The sequence below is a fragment of the Falco punctatus genome (genome assembly GCF_963210335.1).
Source record: "Falco punctatus genome assembly, chromosome: 11".
Lineage (NCBI taxonomy): Eukaryota > Metazoa > Chordata > Aves > Falconiformes > Falconidae > Falco > Falco punctatus.
Genome location: NC_137591.1, coordinates 11,624,327 through 11,643,952, shown reverse-complemented (window position 1 = coordinate 11,643,952; position 19,626 = coordinate 11,624,327). Strand labels below are relative to the sequence as shown.

The window sequence follows — 19,626 nt, the reverse complement described above, 5'->3', positions numbered from 1 at the left end:
TGTTTGGAACGAAATTTTCAATGCCACGTGCCTGGCTTAAGAGGAACACTTGGAAAATTCAGTGAAAACAGTTCAGCTGCTTCTAAGGCTAAAGAAAAAAAAAAAAAAAAAAGCATTTAGCATAAGCTTAAATGGTTAGGTGGCCCTTCCCTTGAAAAGCTCTGATATTGCACTTCTTCAGAGAAGCAGCATGACATTCAGTAAGCGCTGCTAACCTGTGTATCAGGAGTGTACTTTTTGCCATCTGACTCCACTATAAATCTTTGAAAAACTGCAGTTTCATGTGCTCTTTCAAGACTTTTATTTTTGCTGCAAAATTTTTTTACACGTTATTCTTAAAGAAAGGTTGTTTCAATTCCTCAGTTCCTAGAACTGATCAAATAGCAGGTGACATATAAGGTCTTCTGTAACCATGAGGTGGTACAAGCAAAGCACACAAGCCATGAGACTCCACAGCCACGCTGTGATGACTGCTCCAGGGGAAAGAGCTTGATCTGCTGTTTTTGCAACCTGTTTTTTACAAGGAAATAAAACTCATAAGCTCACAAGGGTGAGAGGAAAGAAAAGCATAAAAATGAGGACTCTGCAAGACAGGCTGGAAGCAGGGGGGAAAGCAGTCCCTGAAAACTGGTAGAAATTGGGACTGCCTGTGAAAGGACACTGGACCACAGAGACAGGAATCAGAAGAGAAGGAAAAAGGGTGACTATTGGCAAATGAATGAAGCAGGTTGAGATGAGAAGTCAGAAGCGGAACAGGGAATGGGACTGGTAGTGAAAGAAAAGAGTAATATATGAGAAAGAAATGCTGGACTCTTGACAAAGATCCTTGAAGCAGGAGACTTAGCAAAGAATAAGAATGGAGGCTGGTGGTGGCAAGAAGCCAGCATGGGAAAAGAAACAGGGATGAGCTAGGACTATGCTGACAGCAACAGGACGCATTCAGTCAAGTAGAAATGAAAGGCAGGAGGGTCTGATACTCCCTAAAACGTACTGCCCCTCTCCAGAACCTGGAGAAGAACGCTGAATTCCTGTCTTGGCACTCCCCTGTTTTCAGCAAATGATTGAGAAAGGTCTGGTAGAGTTCATGTCTCATCCAAGGCAGTTCATAGAGAACAACTTACTAGTGCTAGCCATGACAGCTCAAGCTGAGTAGTTTTGAGTAGGAGACCTTAGCATCAAGCCCCACAGAAAGACACTGTGGGTGTCAAATCACTTCCACATAATGGAATTTTAATGTTTTCAAGTTTGGTCTTTCACAGATCTGAGAAATCACACACAAATTTTAACAAGTCACATAGGAAGAGTTATGCTACAGAATTCAAGCACACAGACATTAAAAACCAAGTGAATTAAGAATGTATGTGCAACCTGATGTGTTTACAATTGTGAAGAATCTTCAGATGATCTTGTTTATCCTCATAGACCTCCTCATCCTCGCTCTGTGCTCAGAGCTCACATACTGGGCAGCTCTATGATGTTTAACCACCAACCCATTAGTTTGTAACTCCTGAAAGCTCAACTCTGTGGCTGTAGTAGTGCTCTTGACAATGTTTTATGTGCCATTATCACTTAGATTGCTTTTTCAAAAACAGAGGATTCAGAGCTGTTTGAGAGTCCAAGTCCTAAATGCTTTCAGCCCTACTAACCTTACACTTTGCTCCAGAAAATCTTTTCATGCAGAGTCTAAGCAGCTTTCTTTTAAAAACACATTTCCTCCACTTTCAGACACACACGTAGTCCAACTGTTGGCTTGCATTTCACTCCCCTCTCAAACAGTTTGAAGCTATGCTTTCTTATTCATATTACTGTAATGCCTCTGAGCTTTAATCATGGACCAGGACCCACTAAGCTGGCAATAATCAAGCCTCAGCAATTTAACAGATATCATTAAAAGAAAATGTGAGGTATGGTATGGGAATAACTGTATGGTATTTAGTACTTTTAGCATATAAGTAAAATGGGGATAATAGCCCTGCCCTGCCTTACAGCAGTGTTGTGAGAATAGATACACTGAAGATTACAAGGTACTAAGATATTATGGTAAGAGGGACAAGATAAGCATCTAACCAAGTCCTTGAAATCAGTGGGAGTTTTGCCTAGCAAAAGGCTCCTGCATGTGATCTCAGAAGAGTAATTCAGTACATACCACAAGAGGGGAGAGTTTCTAGAAGTATTTGTTACCCACCTAATGCTGGTCCCTACAGTAAGTGGTAAAATTCCCAGCTACAATTTGGCTGATGCTTAGCACTCTTGAAAAACCTAACGGTTTTAATGTTCATATGTAACAAAAATTTAGGGTTTGATCCAAAACTCACTGAAGTCACCTGGAGCTTTTCCCTTAACTCTTGTGAGCTTTGGATCAGAGCCTGCAAGATTACACGAGTCTAATACTTAATTCTGAGCTGGAAAAAAAGAAGTCACACCCCCACCAGGGATTCTAAGGAAAAATAGGGTATCTGTAGCTTTTTTATTTCTTTCGCTCTGGGACTGATAACTAAACATATCATACATACCAGTGGTTTCACTATAATTTATTAATAAATAAATGTATGTATTCCTATCTACATACCTGGCTTTTTTTTCCCTTTCTGTCCTGGTACCATTTCTGTGGGTTCATGAGTTTTCTTCATCAGCATGGAGAGAGTAGCATCATGTGTCCGAAAGAGATCCACAACTTTATATAAATCAACATCTGTGATCAGATCGCAGCTCAACACCAAGACATCCGTCTGTCAAAGAAGAAAAAAAAACCCAAACCCTTTCAGAGATACAAATGACCACATATGGATTAGCATTTGAGGACTCAACAACAAAACCACTCATAACTTTTTCCTTTTTTAAAAAAAATCAATTTTATTTGGTTTTTACTTTAAAAAACACAGGGTCCATACTTTTCTGAAAATCGTTACTGTTTTTTGCCAGTTCACTTTTCTTGAGTCCTGCTGTTACTAAATTAGTTATTTAGTTAATGCTTATCCAGCTCTGGACTACAAAGAATATGTGACCATCTAAACTGCCATCATCTGCTCCTAAGGGAAAGAACCTGGACACAGAAGCCACGGCTTTCAAGACTGCCATGAAATTCTGCAGTATTTACAACTGCTACTTTTAGTTACATAATGATGTAGAAAAGAAATCTTTCTGAAGAAATCTTTTTTAGCTGACTTTGCATCTGGCTACAAACCACTGGAAAAGATATTTAAACTATGTTATTTTACTGGAGGGAAAAAAAAGCAAAGACTATCTAGGATGTGATTTACTCAGTAATTGCACTGCGATGGTGGGCTCAGTTTAGAAATACATTTCCTAAAACCAGCAAGACCATATTAAAGAAAAAAAAAAAAAGAAAAAGAAAAAAAAGAGGAAGTTAGGTCCTATTTAATTTTGATCTCAAAGGATTCCAAAGTGCCTTACAAAGTATTTAAGAGAACTGTGCATATATCACAGAAACATTGTCACACATTGAGCGAGACCTAGCAGCTTCATTAACCACGCACACTATCAATATACTCTTAACTTAGAAACAATTTTCTGTATTTCACGTGGGTTATGGAATATACTGCCAAAAATCTACTAGTTCAGCAATTATCTTCATTTAAACTAATCCTAACATAATATTTGTGCAGCATGGCCTACAGAAAAGCAGCAAGTTTCCACTTTATTTTTTGTTAATGATCAACCTTCTAAAGAAGATAGTGTTTCTTTCTTGACATTTACCATTTTCACTTTTTGTGCTACCATCTACTGTGGTAAGTCCCCCTGCAGAGCATGACATGGCTTCTTAGTTTTGTCTTTTAAAAAGACATTATTAAATAACGATAGGCACGAGAAAATACTTGGTAAAACCAGTATTAAGTCATGGAGGATCAGTAATTCTACTTTTTCATTAAAAGCGAACCAGTTTAGCATTGACCTTTTTTAATAGAAAGGCTTATTATAGAAAGGTTTGCTTTACAGACTATCTAATACTAGCAGATTCCACACTGTAGGTAAGACTAACTGAGGTCTGGTATGTACATTATTTGACAGGTTCTCCTACAAATGCTAGCCAATTTCTTGTGTTTACCAATAAGTCATTGGAATTCATCACATCACAAACCGTTAGAACTGCTGATTTGGCATGCTGTGCAAAAGGTCAAGCTCTTCAGTTTCCATTTGATTTCTCCCCACTTTACTGAGAAACACCTGGCTGCTTTACAGGAAGGAACAATGTGCAAGTTGAGAATTTTACACATTCAAAACCTGACTTGCATCACCCCTTTTAACGTATTTTCAAAATGTGTATTTTATATTACAGTTTTGCCCAGGAGAAGTGCTTTAATTATCACTTCCTTAAAACAAACAACATGCACATATTGGGACACACCCCCCCAACCTAAACAACCTAAACCACTAAAGCAAGCTGCCCTGCTCCAACATTCCAGTGTGTACAAAGAAAGTAAGAAAAAATTCAACTTGGTATGGAAGTAAATCTCCAGCTTCATAACTGTAAATAGTGAAGAAATACATATTAAATATCCTGGGAAAGCCTGCAAAATTTTCAGATATTTTATTTTTACAAGAGCACAACTGAGTTACAATATTTGCACAAAAGGCCAAAAGGTATCCAAGGTGCACATAAACAGACCTGTACTTTTCAAACTCAGTTTGTAGAAGGAAGAGATCACCAGCTTCAAATCTAAATGCATTCACTCCAGTGGTGGAAATAAGAAATAATAATAAAAAGAGAGAAACAGACAGACCAATGGATTTATCCTAAGGAACAAGTATCTAGACTTGTAAAACAAACCTTGTAATTATTTCATATTTTACTAAATGCTTTAATCTGTCACTATAACAAAAATCCAACAAGCATTTCATGGTTGTGAACCGGCTCCTGGGTTTTTTCTCCTCACTATAAGACAAGCTTTTTGCAAAAACTGAATGCAAGACCCCTGAGGAGCATACGGGAACAGAACCACCAAATGTCTGGTTGCCATCTGTTCTACCCATTTACTCTCCCAATATGTAAATAAACGTCAGTGAGCGCAGGGACCAGTGAAACACACAGTTGCTCTGTAAAGCCCACATTTCTGCCTCTCCTCCTGATGAGCAGAGCAGTGGCCTCAGAAGCACGCTGAGAATACACCATGAAAGACTCTTTTGGGACTTGACAGCCTCCCCTTTGAAACACAGCCCCCCCCCCCCCCCAAATAAAGCCCTCACTGTCTAATGGATGCACTTTTTTTCCAGTGTACAACTCCTGAACGAATAAACTAATGGCTGAATGAAAAAATAAACTATCCTAGAACCCTAGCAGAAGTGTGTGTTTTTCTTTACGTTTTTAGGGTGGGTGTAGAAGAAAGAAAATAAATGGTAGAGCTTGTGGGTTTTGTACATATATACATGCCAAATAAATAAAGTGCACCTTTCCCAATGAGCCACTGATACAAAGAGAAGTACGTACTTACTACATGCACTCATGTGCTAACAAGGGGTATGTGAACATACTTGACTTCATGAATTATGCAAACACCTAAGTACACACACATATACATTTCTTAATAAACTACATGTAACAATGATTACATCAACCCCAAACTATTATACAAACAGATGATAAGAATCAACATGAACTGATTAAAAAAACCCAGCAAGCACACACCCCAAGCAGAACCACTTGCAAAGGCAGAAAAACACATGCACAAATGCACACTCAACACCCATTACAACCACAGGAAGGACATGGAAAGGGTCTTAACTCAAGGAGGACCATCTAATGGATGGGACATGAAACAAATGCTTGGAATTTCTGGCATTTTCCTGCTCTGCCAAACTTGGTATGTGCCATTTTGTTTACTACTTTTATGACACAGAGAAGCCCTTGTTACAGACCAGGGCTCTACCACAGAAGCTGCTGAACAGACCAGGTGAAAATACCATCAAGCATAATAAAAGAGAACAACAAATTACTTTGGGTTGGGGAACACAAGAAAACACTACAGTGCTACCCAGGTGCAGGTACAGCAGCCCTAGCTTGCAGGCAGCACAGCTTACAGTTTTTTCTGAGCATCACAGGAGTCACAGAAAAGAGAAGAACATGACACTCCTTGGAAGAGTCACTTGGGCCTCTGTAATCCCACTTAACCTCCAATTTTCAATTTATGCGCTCAAGTTCAGAATTTAGACTTGGCTGCTGATCAATGGAGAAAAATGAGGTTCTGCAGAGATCATTCTACCTATGATCTAGTTTCAAGAAGATGTTTCTTTGGTCCTACTGACCATGGATGGAGTCCTGGGCTTCCAGTCTAGCTATCATGGAACACTGAGTGTTCAGTCAAATCAAGTATGGAAACACGGCACTTAAGACCTCCAGGTCTCTGCTCTCCTTTTCTGTAACACTGGCTAATGGCACTTCACCATCAAACGTTTCCAAACTGTGAAATGCTCACATATTATGAGATAACTTACATATTCAATCTGGATAAACGCAGCACTGTAACATAAAACATCAAGAGATTCATCTAAAATAGAGAAAAAAATAGTAAAGAAAAAACCCTCAAAACTAGCATGTCAACAATTATATTGAACCCAGCACAATATGGAAAATCTACACAAAAACAAGACCAAAAAGCAGAATGTTTCAAGAACTGAGTTCAAGACAACCAATTTAAAAATAGAAAACATGTTTTCAATGGAACTAATTCATACCACAGATCAAAAGATGGATACAATTATATGGTGTAATATACCAGCATAAATAAAAAGCCTTAGACTTTCTCACACCCTGCACACAAAAGACAATGCTAAAAACTCTTTCATATTCAGCAATAATTGCTGGATCCCTTCCGTTCAAACAGGAGATATCAAGGTTACCGCAGATAGCTGGCAGCAAATGATTCATTTTTAATGGCATTTTCTATGCCAAGTATGGACAAGGGCAGGACCTTGTAGCCTAAACTGCCGATGGCCTCAAAAACTGCAAACTAGAAGATGAGGAAACATGTCGCAAGGAAATTTCCAATTTGAACAAAATCAGCCTCAAGAGATAGAGGAAAACAAATGTTAGATCGCATTATAAACAGAAAAGAAGCAAAATATCCATGAGCAGTAGACCCAGCTCCTAACAGAAGACAGACAAAACATAAATGCTGAAAGTTTCCAACTGCAGAGTATTACAGCTGAGACTGACAAGAAGTGGAAAAAATATAATCAAAAAATTAGATAGATACTGTTCCTACACTCAGCCTAAGTTAACGCATGCACAGAGAACTTTGCATCACTTCCTGCGATGTCACCATACAAGAGGGGAAAGAGGAACAAGTTACAATTACTGCTGGAATTAAGACTGAGTTTTATACACAATAGCCTGGAACTTCACCCACATGTTGCATTAACAGTGGGGTTTGTGTGTAATGCTTTTATTATTCTAAAGAGTGGAAAGGGAAAGAACAGTTTGGCTGTGGGCAAGCATTTTGATTGCTTGTTAGCATGCTCCAGGCAAAGCCAAAGATACCTCCAAGCAATTGCATCACTCACCACTCTTCAGATCAGAAACTTACATTCAAGGCTTTAAAAAATAATGCCTTTTTATCTTAGTCTCCATTAAGAGTCCTCCAACTTCCACATCTGTGACCTCTTTGAAGATCTATGGCTGTTGCTGTAACTGGAGCAGGGAACTTCATTTATTTTTTGATGTCTGTAGGATCTTGTTAGCTACCAACCAAAATGGCTGCTTTTGGCTGGGAATTCCCACTCTGCTTTTGTAATGGCCTTGATAGCAAGATTCAGAAGAAAATAATGATTTACTACTTTGTTAGCAGACATGAAGCACTTACCTACTGTGCACTCATTCTGCAGCAGCAAGTTTGCTGTAGACCAGCACCTTTGTAACTCTTCTCAAGGACAGAGGGCAGTGGAGGCACAGGATGTGCCTCTATCTGAAATCCAGCAGCAAATTCTCCCCATTAAAAAATGGAAGAAACTTTTTTTTTTTTCTGAAAGACAGCGTGTAATGTGAAAGAAGCTTTTTTTTTTTAAAGAAAACAGAAAAGTCTAATGCAGGAGCCAAGGGAGTCTCTTTTAATTTCTTGGACGGCCCTGAATTCATCAGGTGAGGATATCTTAAGGCAATGTGAATGCCTTCACATATGTAACCTGTCAGCATCACTGTTTATCTTCTCAAACAAAGCTGGAAGAAAGATGCCAGAAGCTGGGGAGGAGACCTAACCCCAGTCCCATCATATGGCTCATCCTATGCGTTGTATCAGATGGGATCATACAATGAAAACACCATTTTAGGTTATCTTTGTATCTCAAGAGCTACCATCCAAAATCAATATTTTTTAATTTACATACATATAAGTTAGGAACAGGAAAGATATTCAAGCCCAGAAGGCATCCTGTCTCCTCCCAGGAGGAAGTCTTGTTACCTATTGCTCAAACTGACACATAGGGTGGAAAAGGGTAATTCAGTTACCAGCAACCAAAAGCAAAAGTTTAGAGATGAACACAAGTTCATCAGCTTATTAAGATTGTTTTCAAAGTAGGACATTGATATGACACAGAACTGTAAAAATTCTGGTCTGGAACATAATCTTTGCAATCCACCTTTTCCTCTGGCTCCAACTAATGCAACTTAGTCCTACTTACATAGTACTCCAAAAATCATTTTCCACGCTTCCTCCTCCAACCACATCACTCTGCTTCACTGGTTCCATTTTCTGTCATATCAAGCACAAGTTGTTTACCCTCCTTTTAATAGCCTATCCCTTCCACTAACCATGTACTTACCAAATCTACTTCTGCCTTACTTCAATAAAGGCTGCCAAGTCTATTACCTACTTGTACCTTCTAAAAAAAATGGGTTTAGGCTCCATCAACTTTTTTTACTTTTTTTTTTTTTTAAATAAATCTACTACCCTTACACTTACAGAAAACAGACAATTATCAGACTATCAGTACACTGGGGCACCAGGCTGATACTGACACATATCAGCCTGTCTTGCTAGGCTTGCTCATTTGTCCGAGGTCAGGAGTCACCTCCTGGGTTTATGTCCAGAACCTAAGCATGCCACAGAGGAGACTGTTTTCCCCCCATCTAAAGGCATCCAGAAAGCATGCACCATCACTCATGAGAACCATGCCTGCTAAAGCTCAGGGAAGCACCCCATAACCCAGACTGAATTCACCAGTTCATGGAGGGTGAGACTGGCAAGCTAAATTCTCCCCTGGCTCAATGCATTGCATGAACAAACTGCTTCACAGGCAGAGCTCTAGAAACAAATGGCACTCTCCTCGTCACTCCTGTTCCTGGAAGGCAGGTTTCCAGGACTACCTGGACGGCAGCGCTACCAGATCTGCTGTGCAGCTGATCTTGGACTCTGCCTCACATGAACAGAAAGAACACTGCAGTCAGGCTCCAATCTCAACAGCAGCAGCACAGCAGGCTGGCTGCCAAAGCCCAGAGCTCAAGCCCAGGCTTAACGCTTAATGTAAGCAGAGCCTTAGGCAGTCAGGTGCTGTAGTCATACAAACAATAATAATAAAAACTAGTCCTAATGAAGCTTAACCAGCTCAACTTACTGAACAGAGAGAAGGCCTTCGCCCACAGCCTGCAATTACCTAAACAGCAGATCTCTCAGCCACACAACAAAAAGCAGGTACAACTGGATTCAGTGGCTAGAAATCAGCATTCAGCATAGAAATAAAAGACAAAGTGGTTTAAGAGGGAGAATAAGTATAAACTGGAATAAAATACCAAACAATATAATAGACTCTTCATCTAGTAGAATATATGAATAAAGCCTTGCTATCGTTCAGAAACACATTAAGTCATCTGTAGTTTTTGGGGCTAAGAGCCCTAATTACCATGTGCAAATTCCCTTACAGACGAGAGGATCATAATGGTTCCTTGCAGTCTCAAACCAGACTACAAATGAAAACCATGACATATACAGGATGTGTCCTCAGGAATCATTCTGCCATCCCACTGCTAGTATTAGCATGATCTTAAATTAAAAAAAATGGTGTAAAACTCTTTCCAAGGTCAAACCAAATCATTACACAACACCCAGTTTCAACCCTGCTCCAACAGAAAACCCAAATGCTAATTCTCTGCAAAGCATTATTAGCAAAAGCTAATGCTCTTTGAAACACAGCTCAATGGCATTGCTATTTCACACTAGCCTGCATGAAGTGAGAGTCCACTTGTGTGAAACCTGATTAGCTTTGTTCAAATGTGGTGGTTTTCCCTGTAAAAACCAATCATACTATGTTAAATAAAAGTACTGTTTTGAACAGTAGATACCTGTACTATCCTCCATGCACTATTTCTCCTCTAGCACCTCTCCAATTTTTCCAGTGATATTTGGCCTGCAGCAACTGCTGTTGTAAGAAAAATCTTATGAAAACTTCAAGACCTCCACTGCTGTTTCCAGCACTATTAGTCTACATTCAGAATTTTCACCATCATCCCAAAGGAGCTAAGAGAATTTATAGTGCAGAATACCTCAATTTGTTTCAAGAAAATCTGAATACACAATTATTTTTCCCTTTTCAGCACAGAAATGAGAAAAAAAGAATAGGTAACCTATATGGGTTTGGGGTTCCCAGTTACAATAACATGACAAAACTGCAACATTAAACTCCAGGCATCCTACAAGTCAACTCTTCACCATGGCTTTCACCAAATCAAACAGTTACAGAAAACCAGTGCTGAGCAAACTGACAGCCTCTGGGACACCCTGTGCTGTTCACAGCACCACCTCCCCATTATCAATGCTACACTACTGTACCAGGCTACAAAAACAGACACAGGGAAAAATCCTCTCTAGTACAGTAACTCCATGGGTTGACGTTTGGCATCTGCTCCCTCCCACATTCCCCAATAACTGGAACTATGTACTTGGGTCAACACATGTAATTGTGTTTGATCTAAACAATTAAATTTCCTCTTTCAAATGATGAATACTTACTGTGGAATATCACCTGCAACAGTGACAGCTGTACAGCCCACAAATGCCATGAAAAGCCCCAACCTCCAATGAGGGAAGGGCTGTTCAGATCCAAACATGGGGAAAATACACAAGTAGAAATCATGCAGGCTAGAAAAAGTGAAAAGGCTGCAGACAGCAACATTATTCCAGAAAAATGTACAAACAGCTGTGAATGCCTCCTTGCAAGTATCACCCTACCTGAAGCTAGGGAGACCTTGAATCTCATGGGGAAAGGCCAAGGACATTGGCAATAACAAGCAAAAAATTATTAAAACACCAGACCAGATGGTGACTTAACACTGAGAACAAGTACATCACTGAGCAACATCCAACGGAGCCCCTACACAACTCCTCCTGCTCTGTGGAGTCCAGGACATCAGTGATGCCTTCCCACCACCCTTCATGCCCTCACCCAGGCATGGGTGACAGTCACATTTTCAAGGTTCATACATGGCACAAGGTTTTGCCCTCTCCACTGACAGCACCAAGGAAAAATGACAGCTGGAAGACACTGACTAACCTTTTCCCCCCATACTCTTAATATCTTAACTCTGTCTTCGGAAAGAAAATAAGATGCACAAACTAATTTTGCACAGACTTTTCATTTCTTTGAACATTCAACACAGAACAGCTTTTGAAAACTATAAACCTGAAGTTTGACTTATCATGTAAAAGGCTTCCTATGCCTCATAACATAAGCTGATAACAAAGGATGTTTAACTCTTCTTTGCCTTCATGTGCCCATGAAAGTGTTGTTAAAGACAAAGTGCAAAATGTTTTTTGAGCTTCCTTTACTAAAGCTGAAATTTTCCTTGAACACATAGCATAGTAAGTTAAGTACACAAGACGACTGTATATACTTTAAACAGGGAAAATGAAGGATTATTTACAAAAATGAACACTAACTTCTATTTATTTCCAAATAATGAAAAGGAAAAGATTTTTACCAGGACACTTTTAAACAAAGTATTTCAGCTATATACACATGCAAAGAGCTTACTATATCTGCGATTAGAATAGGTTGAATCCGTGTACTTCATCAGAAATCACATAGGGTCTAAATGAAAATATATACTGCAATATAAGAGAAATGCTGACAATTGACTTCTACATGGAAACAAGAGGCATTGGTTAACATAATGAGCACAGGCCTCCAGTTGCCAGGAACATGAAAAGGATAAGGACATGCAGTGGAAGATGCAACAGTTGAAACTGAAAGGCACCTCAGGTCTATCAATGACTCCTTGCAAAACACCTAAGGTTTTGCCTGCATGTGTAACAAAGGCATCTTCTTTAGCCAACAATGTGCAGAATAGCAAACGCCCTAATAAAAATTCTTGATCCTAACCTATAAAGCTAATTGCCTCATTCAAACTTCTGGTGGTTTAGCCTTGATCCATAGTAAACCCTGGCAGCAAAACAATTAGTTTAAGTAGCTACATTCTTCTAAAGCTGAGTAACTTGAAAAAACAAAACAAAACAAACCCAAAACAACCAAAAAAACCCACCCCAGAAAACACACCAACCACCAACAACTGTTTAATTCTCTAATTCTTAGCCTGCCAGAAAAAACAAAGATCAGAGCAAAGTCCTGGACACATTCATCAAGCACACAGTCAGGCAGCACTATCATTCCCCCCAGCAACATCAGCAGCCTGAGCACCTGCCAGTATAGCTGCTTTCTACTAAGGCAATCAGCTGTGCTTTGGGAATGGGACTTGAGCATGCAATCCCTAATAAATTCTGCCTAGTGCCTCAGTGGCGGCAGTTTTCAATCAGAGGTAGAGAAGGAAACAAGATGCTACACACCCTGTGACCCACCATCTGATACATCTGCTTTTCCCACGCAGCACTAACATTGAAAGGCAGAATCAGAAAAAACAGCAAGACAGCAACTTTTATTTCCATTTTAGACATTCCAGTAAATAGTATTTTCTGTCAGGTCTGCTGGAAAAAACTGATTAAGTTGGTTTTACTATTTCAAAATAGATAAACAGAACATTTAGTTGAGTCTTGCTCTTATATATAAAGACCTTGCCTCTTACAAATGAATTTCATTTGTTTTTTTATTTCCACTGACAGTATAAAAAAAATACATAACTATGTATTGTGGGGACTGAAGTTTTTCTTTCCATGCTCACCAAACTCTACTCAGCTGTACCAAAAGGATTCAGATTGCACCTTCCAGCCGTTACAGCAAGCTTACTTACATCATGTGTTTGCAAAGGAGGTTTTTCAACAGAGGAAGTGAAGCGCTTAGCCATGCGGTCCAAGACTCCACGGATCAGTGACCCTCAGCAGCATACAGACCACCACCGTGACATCACACTTTCCACAACATGGCTCCCAAAGATGCACATACCAAGAGAAGAATCTGGAGTTTCAATCTTTGTTTATTTGTTCAAAGAAAGTTGGTTTTTCTTCTTCTTTTTGGTAGCTTTTTAGGGTTTGTTTTGCTTTGCTTTTTAAGAGCTGTATTACTTTCAAATCTTACTTTTTGAAACTGAGAAAACCAGGTGGACCACCTGAGATGAAACATTTCACACGCAAGCACTCACAAGTGATAGCAGCAGAAGACATGCTGATTAATTCACACCATATTAGTCAGGGCTTCCATTAACACAACTAAGGGCTCATAAAGGAAGGAAAATGTGAAATTGTTCCATCGCTGTTACTCTGCTGGAACACCACATTTTAATCACTGGCTGGAGTATAGTTGAGTGACACAAGGGAGAGAAATGCTTAACAGAAGATGAAAATAATATAGACTCAGCGAAGACAAATGCTTGATCCAGGCACACCCAATCCACCTCCTGTTTCAGACTGAAACACAGACTCATGATTTAACCAGGTTTCTCAACCTGCTGCCTGGAGAGGCCCCAGCCTGGGAGGTGGCGCCAGACAGCAGCTGTGTGGGTCTGGTAAAATTTGGCACAGGAAACAAAATGGTCAAATATTAGAGATGCCTAAATTCAGAGGAACTCATTTATAAACTACAGTGACACCTCCTCAACCCTTGCCTTTCCCCCCCCCTTTTTTTTTCCATCAACAATAATCTACAACTCACAAAAAGGTCTGCAGCAGTCTGATGAATGGTATGAGCAGAAAGTCACAGAAACACAGTTCACAAAGGGGTTTCCTGAGTCAGAGGTTAGCCTGCTGCCATTTCAGGTACACATTACTTAGTTTATTTAAAAAAACCCAAACAAAACCCAACCAAAATAACAAAAAACTCCAGCTTCTCACTCTAGTATAAATTTAGGGGATTTTTGTCTTGATTACTCCTTCTGGAAGACCGTTTCACAATTCTATTATGCAATAACTAAAAACCTTCTGTAATTTTCAGCCTGTTTTCTCACAGCAAATTTAAACCCAATTATATTCCACTCTGAATATCTCCTCTTCTAGTGTTTATTCCACATTGGTGCATCGGAGTTCCACACCTGTGCAGCATTCTAGGCAAAAAAATCCTCCCAATGCCTTAAGCAATAGTACTGATTTCTCATCTTTACCATAAAAAAATACTTTTACCTGATACATTCCAGTCTTGTGTTTACCTTTCCTTCCTCCAGAGTGGCTGCCCACCATCACTCTATTTCAACTAGTACACTCTAAGACACTGCAATTTACTCTTGGGCTCCTAGCTCCTATTACAATTTCTTGTTACTAATCCCCCAGATCATGAGTTCTGCAAAGTCTTGACACTATTACCGTGCTATTAACATGGCAAGTCTCCGCACATACATTTTGCATACTGGTCCTGTGAATGATTCAAAGGAGGTCTACTGAACTGCAAGAGAAAGCCTTTAAGAATGGTAGTAGAAGTCAAATAAATGAAGACATAAATCTGGACTGAAGAAGTCACAGAACAACATGCTGGAGGGAATAACCCCACTAAAAAGCCCTGATGGACATATCAGAAGAATAAAGAAGACTTCATAAAGAAGACTTTACATTGTAACTTGAAAAAAAGTGTGTCCACTAACACCAGACAGAGGAAAAAGCCTCCCTAAGTGAGCCAGGGGATTTCGTTACATGAGATTACAAGAGACATGAAAATAAGTCAACTTTTTAAAAGGCAGTAGACTGTCCACAATTGGGGGTGAGGTGGGGTGTATCACCACTGAAATATGAGCTGCCTACAAAACAAAACTACAAAACCACATCATCTCCTACCACAGCATGCAGCAGACAGCGTTCGCATCTCTTCTCCTGCTAGAAAGCATATCAGATATCACCACTGAAACTGTCAAACTGTCAAGACTCTTACTAATTTCCCTATTATTCAGACTGAAACATGTCAAAGCTCCAGCCAGTGCTGCTTACCAATAGTGATAGTTATTGAGGACAAAGCAATTAGACATGATTTTATAAAAATAAAAGCCACACCTCTTACAGAGACCTCCTTCCATACTGTTCTGGGCAGTTAGAAAGCTTTAGATGCTAAAAAAAAATAAATAAAAACAAGAACATGGAAGTTACAAAATTACACCTTATCACCTGCTCTGTCACATCTGTGATATCATCCTTATTTTACAGCAGCATGCTGAACATACTATTTTACTAAAAATGCCAAACACTGATCTCACTTAAAATCCTCTTAATCTTGAGACCTATAAACACCCCTATGATGGTGAAGCTGCAGTTACAGCAGCATTATTATACCATCAACTGTGAGTCTACATGGTCTACGTCCTACCACTTCTGATCCTATATATAAATGAGAAAAGAATTAAACCTTTGCAGCTTCACTTTCATTTCCATATTTTCAAAAGCCATTCATTATCAGTCCTGCAAAAGATGAGCAGAAAACTAGGAACTTAAAGAGCCAAAAGAATAAAACTGAGTGATATTAAAAGTATATAAAAACCAAAGACTGGATATTAAAATAATAGCCATGGAAACTGCCACAAGGTACAGACGCTATAGCAGGATCTTGAAGCCAACTGCATTCTAGCGAAATGCTGGGATGGTCCACAGGAGAGTGATTAAAGGATCTGATCAATGATTGTCAAAAAGACTTTAAACAAATTGTTTTCACATCCCTATATAAAACAAAATATTTAACAAATAACTCCTATACCCACTTCTTGCTTTTTGACATCATCAATTTAAGCGCTGAACTTAGTGCAAAACATTGATAAGTGTTATATTACCCAATCAAAAATGATATGAACACAAGCAAAAAAAAAAAAAATAATCCCTATCAGTTTCTACTTCGTATGCTGCAAAATGATTTTTCAGTTACTTACATTTAGACAGACACACTCTCGAACTGAGTGCCTTTTTAAAGTCACAATCTAGCACACACTGAAGAAAAAACACAGCACTCTCAATTCAGGTAATGGACTGCAGCTCTACTGAAGTTTCTATTTCAGTAGTTTCCATTTAAAACAGCTTCAACTTGTGTTTAATCTCTTGTCCTGCTGGCTTTTTCAAGGTAGGGAAACAAAGCGTGCCATATGCACACAGTATAGAAAGATAATCTTACATATGAAACCATGACAGATTTGAGACAGACATCCAGTTTCCAGTACTGTTACAAATCTGTTTAACAATCCTAGGTAAATTACTGCACCTCGTTAAGCCTCAGTTCTCAGCTAAAGAGTTGTGAAGACATAATGGTTAATGGTGTTAGTTATTCAGACCCCAGATCTGAATGTTTAAATGAAAACAAACAAAACAACCCACTACAAAAGTCAAATAAAGACCTACTGGTAAAGAACAGACCAGACTGACAGCCAGGCCCAGGAATCCAGAAAGTGCAACTTATACCAACTTCTTCGTTGTTCATTACTTCTCAAGCAGGTGCCTTTAAGAATCAGGTTTAGTGTATCACCTTTTGTTGTGTGAAGGATCCAAGAAAAGGATACATTCAGACTTGTAATGAACATAAAAATCCTAATGAAGTTGCTACATTGTCCATCAGGTGTAGGCTAATGGAATATACCAATTTTCCATCAGAAATAACCGGAAGACTGTATCAGCTCTTGAAGTAAAAATGTCAAAAATCCTGTGTGTGTGGAGTGGGTGAATAGCAAACAAAAACTTGAAGGCTTTTTGTGCGCTCATGAACTTTTGAACAACCAGGGAAGACTAAGACTGGTAGTCAGCTGCTTGTTACTGTTAACCAAGACAGTCCTACCTGCCCAAGCTACCTTCTCTCAGCCCTGACAGGCTTTGCACATACGTATTCTCATGCTACTACTGAATGCAATTCTGTAAATCTCATCTCGACATATAATCTGTAAAGTATCAAGCTTCATTAACCAAGGTGCAACACAACATAAAGGCCTGCAACTGCAGGCACAGCAAGCAGCAATGCTGCACTGGTGGAATTCCCTCAGTCAAATGCTAGACAAGGCAGCAGGTCATGAGATTTTATGCTTTACAGTGGTCCAACATTTATGCATATCTCAGAATTTGTGATCAGCAGCTCAGCTACCCTTAGATGTATTTCTTACTGTGCATTTATAATCTTGGCTGCACCCCCTGTTGCTTGCATTGCACACAAGCAAGCTGTCTATACTGTGCCATGTTACCTCATTTTTATTGAGCATAGTTGTTCTTCTGTCTGTGGGCAGTTAACTCAGTTTGCAACAACTAAGTTTCAGCAACCAGTTTAAACTTCTCATCAGACTTTTGGCATGGGTTGCAAAAAGTCAGCAAACTATGGCCACAAGCAGCAGTTGTTTTCACCAGGGAAACTCATTCTTCAGTGACATCCCTCTCCCGCTATAGTACAGACACAGCCAACATACAGCAGCTTTTCAGCGACCTCAACACGGTGTAGTTCTCTCACCTATATCACACAGGAGAGGGTATACCCTGAAAAGGGTGTACCAGTGTTATGCATTTACTAGAGGAATGACTCCAAAACACACAGTGCAGCAATCTGCTCAGGAACTTGGTACAGGCTTATTTCAAATAAGAGACCACTTTGTCCCCTCTGGCCAGGCAAGCAAGACATGGAATAAAAAGGGCGGCAGAAGCACTTGCTGCTATTCAAACACAACAGCTGCTGAAGAAAAGGTGCATGTTTTCCAATACTACCTCACATCTTCCCTAAGTCTTTTTTCTAAAAAATTAACAGAAGATCAACACTGCCGCCCCCAAAGACACAGTCTGTTTTCTCACCTCCCCAAGCTTTACTGTTGTCTTCCAGGCCTCCCCCTAAGCAAATTTGCCTGAATTACCAAAAAGAGGGACACTCAGCCAGCCAGACTGATCGCTGTGATCAGGCAATAAAACTGTAAGGTCAGGGTCACCATTTGCAGTGCAGAGATATTTCCTTACTGCATGTATGTAATTAAAAAATACTGCCAAACTAAGTTATGACAGAGAGCAATTCTCCACGTGACAGAAACATTCAGTTAAGTTAAACTGATTTTGTCGATTTTGCTTTTCCTTTTTATATCTTCTCTTTGCCCTCTAAATTATTCTAGTCTGTGCATCAATCCCTCGCAGAATCTCTTTCGTTATGCCATCTAGACACCCCTATGTGCCTGGAAAGTTTCATCTTGTCTCAGCTAGAGTCCTTCTCCTGGGACTACACAGCCTGTTATGCCACAGTTTATTATCTTCAAAAAGACAAAAAAGACACCTCAGGACTTAAATGGTTCACTGATGTTCTGTTGCAACCTTTATTTAAATAGCCAGTTTGGCTAAGATGGCCTAAACAGGCAGGGAAGAAATCAGAAAGATTAAGTGCATGACAACGACAAAATAAAATTCCATCCCAGATCATGGTAAGAGCTCTGAGCAACATTTCTGCCTTACATGGGAGTGTTTTAATTGTGCAGCTGGAAATTAAGATTCTATAAACTGGCATTTTTATTACAACAGCAGCCCTTTATCACATTTGGGCACTGTTTACCAAAGAGCTTACCATATAACCAATACAGCAAAGCATAGGAAAAGCAAAAACTGAAGCGCAGAGCAAGCCTCTTGCATAACGGCACAGACAAGCTTACGGCAGGGCCAAGAACTGAACATAAACTTCCTTACATACTGGCATGTTGCTTAAGTTAAGATTACAACGAACATTTGTGCAGAACTACTTCCCCAAGCACTAAATGGACAACAGCGATCACATATCGTATCAAAAACTGTATAAACAAATACAACCTTTTAATTAACCTGCCAGAAAGCTCACACCAAGAAGCAGCCAGTGCCCAGCCTGGATCTGCTCTAGCCTTCTTAGCTGTCAGTTCTACTCATTTACAGTCTTTGTTTGAGTTCCCCCACGAGGTTTTTTACAAAATCTTTACAAAATTCAGCTTTTCTGAAGTTTGGTTACCTGCAATATCAATACATGGGACAACTCTTAAAACACGATGAAAAAAAAAATTATTACAAACAAATGTCTTCCAGTCAAGCTCAATAAAAGACAGTAATACCTTAATTTTCTGGTGAATATGCCTCAGTGAATCTGCTGTACCCATGTCCATGTTGTCACTGATGCACACAAAATCCAGCTTCATTTTTGTGTCCAAGTTTAACATCTTTTGGATTTCCTTCCTTGTAATCACAATGACCTCTAGGACAGAGGAAAGTGGGATCAGATCAAGCAGAAAAAAAACCCCAAAAAACATTCATCACAAATAGGATACACTCTTTATTTACAAAGGCTGATGGAACTGTCAAAAGG

General features: G+C 39.4%; 1 protein-coding gene across 2 annotated transcripts in view; it reads right to left on the bottom strand.

Moving 5' to 3' along the window:
* The window catches only part of EIF2B3 (eukaryotic translation initiation factor 2B subunit gamma), a 102,186-nt gene that overhangs the window by 79,708 nt on the left and 2,852 nt on the right, over positions 1 to 19,626 (bottom strand). For both annotated transcript variants that reach the window (XM_080406160.1, XM_080406159.1), the window contains exons 3-4: positions 19,376 to 19,515; positions 2,570 to 2,729 (exon numbers count right to left, since the gene is read on the bottom strand). In XM_080406160.1, the coding sequence (XP_080262286.1) occupies positions 2,570 to 2,729; positions 19,376 to 19,515 (300 nt within the window). The remainder of the gene's footprint in view (positions 1 to 2,569; positions 2,730 to 19,375; positions 19,516 to 19,626) is intronic.